At 50.6% G+C, this 10,592-nt stretch overlaps 1 protein-coding gene across 9 annotated transcripts in view; it reads left to right on the top strand.

Moving 5' to 3' along the window:
• The window catches only part of CELF6 (CUGBP Elav-like family member 6), a 31,005-nt gene extending 20,792 nt beyond the window's left edge, over positions 1 to 10,213 (top strand). For 6 of the 9 annotated variants that reach the window (XM_042941488.1, XM_042941495.1, XM_042941493.1 and 3 more), the window contains 9 exons: positions 4,999 to 5,127; positions 5,226 to 5,305; positions 5,473 to 5,616; positions 5,740 to 5,872; positions 5,955 to 6,104; positions 6,282 to 6,344; positions 6,606 to 6,917; positions 7,551 to 7,706; positions 8,565 to 10,213. In XM_042941488.1, coding sequence (XP_042797422.1) covers positions 4,999 to 5,127; positions 5,226 to 5,305; positions 5,473 to 5,616; positions 5,740 to 5,872; positions 5,955 to 6,104; positions 6,282 to 6,344; positions 6,606 to 6,917; positions 7,551 to 7,678 — 1,139 coding nt within the window. In that variant the 3' untranslated portion in view covers positions 7,679 to 7,706; positions 8,565 to 10,213. The remainder of the gene's footprint in view (positions 1 to 4,998; positions 5,128 to 5,225; positions 5,306 to 5,472; positions 5,617 to 5,739; positions 5,873 to 5,954; positions 6,105 to 6,281; positions 6,345 to 6,605; positions 6,918 to 7,550; positions 7,707 to 8,564) is intronic. The other 3 variants (XM_042941490.1, XM_042941491.1, XM_042941489.1) reach the window with 3 other exon arrangements.
• The last annotated feature ends 379 nt before the right edge of the window (positions 10,214 to 10,592 follow it).

Genomic DNA, 10,592 nt, shown 5'->3' on the forward strand with positions numbered 1-10,592 from the left:
GCAGAGAGACAGGGAGACACAATCTGAAGCAGGCTCCAGGCTCCAAGCTGCCAGCACAGAGCCTGACACAGGCCCGAACCCACAAACTGCAAGATCATGACCTGAGCCAAATTCAGACGCTGAGCTGTCAGCACAGAGCCCACATGGGGCTCAAACTCATGACCCGAACCGAAGTCGGACGCCCAACCAACTGAGCCCCTCTGCTCACTTTTTAATAGGATCATTTGTTTTTTGTTGTTGTTGAGTTGTAGGAGCTCTTATTCTGGATATTAACCCCTTATCAGATATATGACTTGCAAATATTTTCTCCTACTCTGTAGCTCTGAGTGTGTACTTTGATGCACAGAAGTTTTTAATTCTGATGTGGTTCAGTTTATCTATTCTTTTGTTGCCTACGTGTGTGGTGTCATATCTAAGAAATCATTGCCAAATGCAAGGTCATGAAGCTTTTCCCCTGATTTCTTCTAACAGTGTCATACTTTTAGCACTCATGCTTAGGTCTTTGATTCATTTTCAGTTAATTTTTGTATACGATGAAAGTAAGGGTCCAATGTCATTCTTTTGCATGTATATATCCACTTTTCTCAGCACTATTTGTTGAAAAGACTGGCACTCTTGTCAAAAATCATTTGACCATATATGTGAGGGCTTATTTCTGGCCTCTATTCTATTCCATTGGTCTGTGTGTCTTTATGCCAGTGTCACACTGCTTGATTACTGTAGGTTTGTAATAAGTTTGAAATCAGAAAGTGTGAGATCTCAAACTTTCTTCTTTTTTGAGATTGTCTTGACTGTTCAAGGTTTCTTGAGATTTCATATGAATTTTAGGATGGATTTCTCTATTTCTGCAAAAAATACCATTGGTACTTTAATAGAAATTACATTAAATCTGTAGATCTCTTTGGGTAGTGGTGACATCTAGCAATATTAAGTCTTTCAATCCATGAACACAAGATGTCTTCCATTTGTTTGTGTCTTCTTAAATTTCTTTCAGCGATATTTTGTAGTTTTCAGGATACAAGTCTTTTTCCTCCTTGTTTAAGTTTATTCCTAAGTATTTTATTCTTTTTGATGCTACTATAAATGGAACTGTTTTCTTAATTTTCTTTTTGGATTGTTCATTGCTAGTGTATAAAAACACAACTGATTCTGTGTTGATTTTGTATTCTGCAACTTGCTGAATTTGTTTATTAGTTCTAACATTTGTTTTGTGGAATTAAAGCTCTTCTTGATGCTTATAAGGTTGGGCCAGAAGACTCTGGTTTACCCTGGGTGTTTCCTTCACTGACTATCCCAGGCTTTCTTGGCTCCTTATGCTGGAGTCATCACTAAGAACATCAGGGGAGAGAGGCTATGCTCCAAATGCTGCCACCAGCAAGACCCCTGGGGTTGGAATTTGGACTGAAAGATGGACCAGTATTTTAAGATATATTTGGTGGTTTAATATATATTTTAAGATATGTTTGGTGGTTTAATATATATTTTAAGATATATTTGGTGGTTTAATGCTGTAACCTTGTTCCTACACAGTCCCTACAATCATGACATCCCACCAACAGGAAGGTGAGTGGGTGTGAGAGGCCTAGAAGCCAGAAGCTTGGGCCCTTGAGGAATTCCTCTGGGCCAACTTGAGGCAGAGCCTCCTTTCTTGAACAGCATCTTGGTGCCTTTCTTGAGGAAGAGGGAGTGGACTGACTCTGACTCTGGGTTCTCAAAGCCCATCACTTGCTGCATTAGAATCCCTGACCTGTATAGCCAGCTACACAAGGCAGCTTTAAGGAGAAGGGCCTCTGGGCCCAAACAACTTGATCTGGGTTCAAAAAAGCATTTGATAGAAGACCAAGGAGTACACCTTAGTTGACAACAAGAGAATGTGGTAATGCTATTCAACTGTGTGTCTATCTAATTCTGTCTCAACTCCACACTAATGCTATCTTCCAACTCTTTCCACTCTGGAAAGGTTGAGCCTCCTTCCTTGATATTCCCATCTTGCTGGGGCCCCACCCACTGCCCATGGGATGATTTTATCCAGACATTTCTGACCCACGTCTTATAGAACCCTCGCTTTCCCAAACTGATAGAGTTTGAACTAGAGGAAATTGAATTACCTGGGCTAACTCCCACCACCATCTCTCTCTGGGGGCACTAATCAGCCCTCAGAACATTCAGGGCTGTGTATTTTGGGGCTACTCTTAGGTCTAGCCTGTACTTCTCTTTGGCAGGTCCCTGAGAAACTTATCCCACCATTTCAGGATCACCTGAAACTCATGGCCATTGTGACCTAGATCATCCTCCTGTCAAACATCATCAGACTCCCCGTAAAGTGGTAAAGGGAATACCAGGATTCAAAGTGACACCTGTGAAACAGCCCAGCCTGTACCCCAGCTTCATTTCAATTTCAAATTCTGTAGAGCCCAGTAGGAAAGAACCATAAGGTCAATGCCCTCTCGTGGAAATTGAAATTCTTGACTTGGCACTGGAAAAGAAGGATCAGAGAATTTCATGGTCTGTGTCATGAGCTTGAACTGACCACCATCAGCAGAAAAGAGCAACGAGAGGAAGAGCAGATAAAGGATCAGGCCACCGTCTACACAATCCTGTTTATTGTCTTGGGGGCTCCATCTCAGCCTTGACTTTTCTCTTCCTACCTAGGGCTACCTGGATGCTGGTCCATGTGGTATAACATCTTACTTAGGTGCCATCACCATCTTGCAGGCCCTACCCAATGATGCAGCTGCACTACAAATTAGGGCATGATGAAGCCCTCTTTAAGCCTTGGGACTCGAGGCCGTAGGATCTTCTCTAAGCGCCCCCTGGACTTCTGACAGACATATGGGCATACTTTAGTATCATAGCTCAGAACAATGACACAATTTTCTGGGGTGTGATTCCCTGAGCAAACAGGGACTGTCTTCCGATGTCAAGGCAAAGCCACCAGCAGACTGATCAAGCAATTCGTGAAAGACCTTTTCTTGTCTTCTGGGTTTCCTGGAAAGGATGATCTCAGATCCCTCTTCATACACCGTATGGAACTCTGTTTGTTATCTTTTAGGTCAGTGGTTTTTAAAGGACTTTCCTTGGAGTCCCATTTAGGGGGTTCTAGAAGATGAAGCAAGAGGAACTTCAGCACCCCCCATCCCCACCCCCACTTTTCTGGTTTCAGTCAGAGCAGTTGTCTCTTACATTTTGAGCTTCATCCTAATGTTTTTGTTAGAACAGCATATTCCACAGCTTTTTCTAAAAGAAAAAAAAGAAAGAAACCAGTGATCTGTTCCAAAAGCACTCTTCTGTGGCTAACACTCCCAGAAGTGAAGCACACTCATCAGATTGTACTCTCACCACAGAAGGCCAGCGCTTCCTCTAGGATTCCAGCCACAGTACACTGTATATCCCTTCCCCCTTGGGATCAATGGGCAGCAACCCTCTGGAGAGGGGGCAGGATTCTGCTGAAACACACTCTGCCTGTCCCATATAAACCACAGCCCCCACCCTCCACACAGACACAAAACTGATAGACCCCTTAGAGTCCCAGGACAGCCTAGGCTGAACCCCACACCATCCAGGTAAAATGTGGACACACAGATAACCCTGCTGGAGATTCACTCCACTGCTAACTTCAGTGAGTCTATTCTTCCTTTTCATTGCCACCCAGGCTTCAGTCTATGGCTCTCACCAGCATTGTCTCCCTTGCACTCAGGACCCAGGGATCCCCAGTGGCCTAGCCAAACTTGTCAAGGAGTAAAGGAGTGTGGGATGGGTTTTCTTGGGCTCTAGGATCTGAAGGTGAAGCCTGAAGCCAGAATCTCACCCATTCCTTCTCTGTCAATTTATGTTGCCTACATGAAGTTGCATCCTATTGCAGAGATTTTTGTTGGTGCAGAAAGGAGCAGGGCTTTGACAGTAGGCCCTGTGGGCTGGGCCCCTCTACCTTGGGCTCCTGGACGGTGCTGCTGAGACCTGACTTGCTAGATGTGCAGATGAGCCCTGGTTTCCAGCCCCAGCTCCAAGGAACACACGCAAAGCTTGCAGTCCCTTTCCTGGCATCTCTACTCCCAGAGGAAGAGTGAAGACAGGGAGGGATATGACTTGTTCTCAGGTGGTCATCCAAGTTCTACAGGCAGAAAGAACTGTTCTTCTTAGCATGGACACCTGAGGAAGGATCAGGGCAAGAGAATCAGGGAAGGCAGAAAGGAGGCAGTGGGGCTCAGTGAGGGCCTTGGAAGCTCAACGAGGGAATAAGTTGGTTGAGCTGGGAGTTAAGGAAAGGGGTCAAGGGCTTGGCAAGTGTAGGGGGAGAAATGCTAATGTTGGAGGCTCAGGAACCCAAGCTTCCTGCTCTCTTTCAACCTTTGGGCACCCAAGTTGAGTTTGGTGCTAGACTTGGAGATTCATCATTCCAGTGTTCAATATCTGGGGATGAGGCAGTACAATGAGACAAAGGTTTTCTGTGCTGTTTTTGTTTTGTCTTGTTTTTTGTTTTTGGCCCAGAACCCTCCCTGGTTTGCACAGGAAGGGGCATTGATTAGCACTGCCATCAGGCTGACTAGCAAAGGTGAACTTCTCTTCTCCGAATCCAGTCTGAATACAAAGGCCTTCTTTGAGGACCCCCTCCCTGAATAAGGCTGAAATGGTCCAAAATAGCCTTTTTTGGACCCTAACAACAGAAAGGCCAAACATATAAAAGATGTATATAGGGCTCTACCAAACCAAAGAGATCAACCAAATCACTTTCCACAAGAGCAGCAAGCAGTCTTTCTTGTTTTTTCCCACGACCTGAGTTTTCATGGTGTATTTGGGTTAAGTTCTTTTCCTCTAGATCTGTCTATAGATCATCCTTCCCCTCTAAGAAACCCAACCTTGTAGCCCCAGGGCATTCTCACTCCCTATACCTCTTCCCAGGGCTGGGCTGTGGTGAACTACCTTCTTAAGCTCCTCTGGCTACTCTGGGGAGTCCAAGAGGACTTAGGGTCTCCAGGTCACTCCTGGATTTGTCCCCAGAGGACCGAAAGCTGTTTGTGGGAATGCTGGGGAAGCAGCAGGGTGAGGAGGACGTCAGGCGCCTGTTCCAGCCCTTTGGCCATATCGAGGAGTGCACCGTCTTGCGGAGCCCTGATGGTACCAGTAAAGGTGACTTGAGCTGACCCTGGGATTTCCTGCCTCATTCTGGGCCGCATGACCCTTTGGCCCCTGTGGTCTGAGCCACCAATCCTTCTATTCTGCCCCAGGCTGTGCCTTTGTGAAGTTCGGGAGTCAGGGGGAAGCTCAGGCAGCTATCCAGAGTCTGCATGGCAGCCGGACCATGGCGGTGAGGGCGGGCACCCGGGGCCCTGGGTGAGGCCAGTGGGGGTGGGGACGGGCTTCTCCCCACATGCGATCGGTGCCCCCAACAAAAGGCCTAATGGGCAAAGCGCTTGGCCTAGGGCCGGGGCTGGGGTCTGGACTGGTCACGGCGGCCTCCCCTGCCCTACCCAGGGAGCCTCGTCCAGCCTCGTGGTCAAGCTGGCGGACACCGACAGGGAGCGCGCGCTGCGGCGGATGCAGCAGATGGCGGGCCAGCTGGGTGCCTTCCACCCGGCACCGCTGCCTCTGGGGGCGTGTGGAGCCTACACCACCGCGGTATGTGCCTGGCCCCGGAGGTCACGGAAGGGCGGGTGGGCGGCTGGACCAGGCTGGAGGTCGGGAGCCAGGGCAGCTGCCCGCCGCTGGGTCCTCCACACCCGCCCTTCTTCCCTCCCAAAGATCCTGCAGCACCAGGCGGCCCTGCTGGCGGCGGCACAGGGCCCGGGCCTAGGCCCCGTGGCCGCAGTGGCGGCCCAGATGCAGCACGTGGCGGCCTTCAGCCTGGTAGCCGCGCCGCTGTTGCCCGCGGCAGGTACTGCGCGCAGGGGCGGGGCGGCGGCTGGGACCCGGCCCCGCAGGGCTGTGGCCTGACTCTCCGACCTCCTCGCCTCCAGCAGCCAGTTCCCCGCCGGGCGGCGGCCCTGGCTCGCTTCCCGGTCTGCCAGCACCCATCGGGGTTAATGGATTCGGCCCCCTGACTCCCCAGACCAACGGGCAGCCGGGCTCTGACACTCTCTACAATAACGGGCTCTCCCCTTACCCAGGTGGGCCCTCCGCTCCGCCCAAATCTCCCGGAAAAGGAGTGGGGAGCGGGGAGCCGGGGGTAGGGGGGAGCAACCGCCCTGGGAAGGGACTCCTCCTTCCCTGCTGCCTATCACAACATCCCTCCACCTCCCCACCCGCCCACCTTCACCGTGGGCCTCGCGCCCCTCTCTCCCCAGCCCAGAGCCCCGGCGTGGCTGACCCTCTGCAGCAGGCCTACGCTGGGATGCACCACTACGCAGGTTTCACTTGGCGCTACGCGGCCTGGGGGGGTTTGAAGGGCCCCAGAAAGGGATAGGGAAACTTGGGGGGGGGGGGGCGGGGGTGAGGCTCTCTCCTGAGGAGTCGACCCTCCCATCCCCCCATCCCTGGGCCCAGAACAACCCCTCTAGGGGTAGGGTTACCTGTACTGGGCTGAATTGGTCAACAATGGCCAGGCAGATGGGGCCATGCTTGGGGGATGGCTTCTGGGGGTCACTGCCCACTCCCACTTCTGTCTCCAGCAGCCTATCCATCGGCTTATGCCCCAGTGAGCACAGCTTTTCCCCAGCAGTCTTCAGCCCTGCCCCAGCAGCAAAGAGAAGGTGAGAGACAGGGGGCTGGAGATCAGGGCGGTGGTGGGGCTGGACTCAGGGTCCCTCCCCTGAACCAGCGTGCTGCTGTTCCTGCAGGCCCCGAAGGCTGTAACCTCTTCATCTATCACCTGCCTCAGGAGTTTGGTGATGCAGAACTCATACAAACATTCCTGCCCTTTGGAGCTGTTGTCTCTGCCAAAGTCTTTGTGGACCGAGCCACCAACCAGAGCAAATGTTTCGGTGAGCTGAGCCCCATCCATGGGCCTCTCCCACTCATAACTTCGAGATTCAGTGCAGACCCTAGGCTTATCCCTCCATAAGTCAATGACTCCCAGAGAATCATATGGCACAAAAGCAGGCTCACATACCAGTAAGCCTCACAGTAGTAAGCTCAGACCGGAACAAGGCCATTTCAGGTTCACCTGAGAAAGTCAGGTGTCTGGAAGATGTTCGACCAGGTCAGGCTTTAGAGTCTAGCAGGGCAGGAAGAATATAGTCTGGGGCCAGAGATCCCCTCCAGCCCCAGCTACAGTTTAGAGGACTAGAATGGGAGCGGTAGAGGCAGAGAATTAACCCATGTCAGGGAAAGACAAGGAAATCCCCCAAGCCGCACACTCCCCATTGCCAACACACTCAGAATTTCTTCCTGTCCTTCCAAGAATTATACCTTTAGGAAACTTAGGCCACTTGCCTATGTAAGTATGAGTGTGTATCCATGTGTGCATAAGCACATGCAAACAATGGAGGGTGGGGGGTATATGTTTTGATGGGACTGGCCGGAGGGGACAGGGACAGACGGGGCTTGTCAGAGAGAAGGGACCCTGCCAGGCAGAGTTCCCAGCTGACCTCTCTGCCCACGCCCCCGCTCCCCAGGGTTTGTTAGCTTTGACAATCCAACCAGTGCCCAGACAGCTATTCAGGCCATGAATGGCTTTCAAATTGGCATGAAGAGGCTCAAAGTCCAGCTAAAGAGGCCCAAGGATGCCAATCGGCCTTACTGATCTTCTCTCACTGACCAGCCACAGAAAGGTGAGTCCTTGGTGGACCCCAGGCAGATGGGGCCTGAGTGATGGAGGCCCTGTCCGCTTTGATGTTCCTTTTGAGATGTCAGGAGCACCCACCTCTGAAAGAGTCTGGGAGAGAAGAGCCAGAAGCGAAGGAGGAATCCTCAGCTGGAGACTTTGATGTTTCTCCAAGGATGGAGATGAATTAGACAACTTCCTGTCTCCATAGTCTGGGAGAGACAGTTATGGCAAGATCTAACCATTAGATTAGTAGAACTACCATTGGTAGTTCTACTGCAGGGAGAGCCACAGGGGGCCATGGGAGTAGAGAAGTTGTATGTGGGGAGGGCAGGGCAGGTGGAGGATGAGACTAGAAAAGTTGTGAAGGGTCACAAGTTTGGACACTGGGGAGTTAAGCAAAGAAGGGATAAGATGCAGGAGACTGGGATAATGGCAGAGAACATGGAGATGAGGAGAGAAGCAGATAAGCTAAAGAAGCAGGATCCACAGGGCCTGGTGGGGGATGGGGAGAGAGATGACAAGCCCCTTAGGTTTCTGGCAGGGCCAGCTGCCTGCGCCTTCCAGAGACATGCTGTCTCAGAAGGTCCATGTGGCCCTGCCTCACTTGCACTATCCCAGGGAGCTCTTTGGAGAGGGTATGGGGCTGGAGTCATCTTCCCAGGAGGACCCAAGGGCACTTCAGTGGACCAGGTTGCTGCCTTGAGCCTGCGGCAGCTCTACCCCTGGGAAAAGAGGTCCACTCACTCACCTGAGACGTCACTGCTGGGGCAGGTGGCTCCCTCCTGTCTTGCCCTCCAGAGTGATTTTTGCCTCTTTATATTTTCTTTTTCCTCTCTCCTTATCAACCAATACCCAACAACAGAAACTGAAGAGTGAGAAGAAAGGAAAGGAAAAGCACAGAAATGCTTGAGCAGCCCTTCCCGAAGGAGCAGCCATGGATGGAGGTGGATCGGACCCAAGGCTGGCGCCTGGGGCTCAGGCCACGTTAAGGATTGTTTTCATCAAGTGGGTTGTCCTGTGCCTGTGGCATAGAGCGCAGGCTGGCAAGGCAGCTGGGGCTGGCTGAGGATTGACTGTCTAGGGGAACCAGCAGAGGGCCTTGGGGGTGCCAAGGGCTTCTCCGCAAGGGAAGCCCAGATTTACTTCTTTCAAAATCATATCATTCCTTAGAGTTTAGGGACCAAAGGACTATTGCTTTTTTTTAAAGAATATATATATCTATATAAATTAAAACAAAGAAACAAAAAAAAACAAAAACAAAAACAAAAACAAAACAAAAGAAAAAAACACAAGAGAAACAAAAAGACAGTATAGAGTCTCATACAAGCTGCCTTTAAATATCCCTAGGAGACAGGGTGAAGGAGACCCTTGAAAGCCTCAGCCCAGGCAGAGGGAGGCTGTGGAAAGATTGTTCTGTGTCTCATTCCCTCTTAAATTGTCCCCCCCCACCTTGCCTTTTTAAAATAATGAAGGACTTAAGGTCTAGCTCCCATGCAGGTAACAAGGAGAGTTATGGAAGCAGGGAATCCATAATCCTCAAACTCAGAGAGCATCTCTGAAGAGCTCCAGGAGGAGCTCTGGCCTGTCCTGACCTTTGCCACCCTGAGAGGCCCTCTAGCCAGCAGGAGTGTCCTTCTTGACGGCCTTTCCTGTGGAACCACTGCTTCCCCAGACAGGAAGAGAGGGAGTTTTAACCACCCCAGCCTTTCCCTTCCCCATCCAGATAGACAGAGGCCCTGCCTTTGGCTGAGCCGAGACACCTCCTGTTTCCCCTCACCTTAAGTCAGCCCCAGTGTCCCCTTGTTCCAGGCCACCTTCTGTCTCCAAGTCTATGTTTGCCCACCTGTAAAGTAGATTCAGGATATATGTAGAGGGCTGTGACAACAGACTTGGAAGGTTTGCTACTGTATATACTGCCATTGAGAAGGGGATAATTTTCAATATGTAGAAGCTTCAGAATTTAGAGGTCCCTCTTTACCCAGGACCTGGGAGGGAAGTAGATGTTTTGCCAAAATACTTCTTCATTCCTTTAAAAAGTACATCTTTCCTATGCAAGAGTGTCTCACATGTGCTTATCCAAGGTGCTTCTAGATGGTGAGCAGTGTTCAGCTTAGAAGTGGTGTGTGCTCTGTCTGTCTGTCTTTGTCTATCTGTTGTATTCAGTGGGTGCCATATAAAGCTGATCAACGGTGGTGCTTTCTGCCTGCTTCTGTGAGATGGGCAAAAGATTCAGCCTAGAACACCATGACTCACCTTGCCTTGGTCAGCCTGTCCTGGGCCTGCAGGGCCTTGCACATATTTTTCCCAGGAGGATCATTTCCCCTCCACCTCATAGACATGGGACAAACTGGTCTGGGGCCCCAGCTGTGTGGTGGGCCCTCTGATCCCCAGATGTGGCTGAGGCTGGAGGCCTCTGATCTGATATTACATCAGACAGGAAAGGGTATGGGGGGGTGGGGTTGGAGGGTTCCTCCTTCATAACAGAATCTAAGAAAACTTGTTCCCACCTGGTCCTCTGTCTTTGACTCATTTTTGGAGTGAATGGGATGAATAACAGATATGGTAATAACATTACCAGGTAAGGTGCAGTGTATATCAACAAATAATTTCCCATTGGGAGAGGAACCAGTGTTGAGGGCATCGCTACACGAGCACAACGCTGACACATAGACTGATCACCCTGGACAGAGGTGGACATATAGAGCACCTGCACCTTCAAACAGATATTCAAATGGCGGCATGGAGGCCCTTCCGTGCTAGGGGCTAAGCACTGTGCTAGGAGCTAGGGCTCAGGCATGTTATAAGTGCTCAGAGCTAGTGGGAAAGACAGGCCACACAGGGTGTGTAATCACAAGCAGTAGAGTATGTGATTCAGGGAGGGGGAGGTCAG

The sequence above is a fragment of the Panthera leo genome, chromosome B3 (genome assembly GCF_018350215.1).
Source record: "Panthera leo isolate Ple1 chromosome B3, P.leo_Ple1_pat1.1, whole genome shotgun sequence".
NCBI classification, from domain to species: Eukaryota; Metazoa; Chordata; class Mammalia; order Carnivora; family Felidae; genus Panthera; species Panthera leo.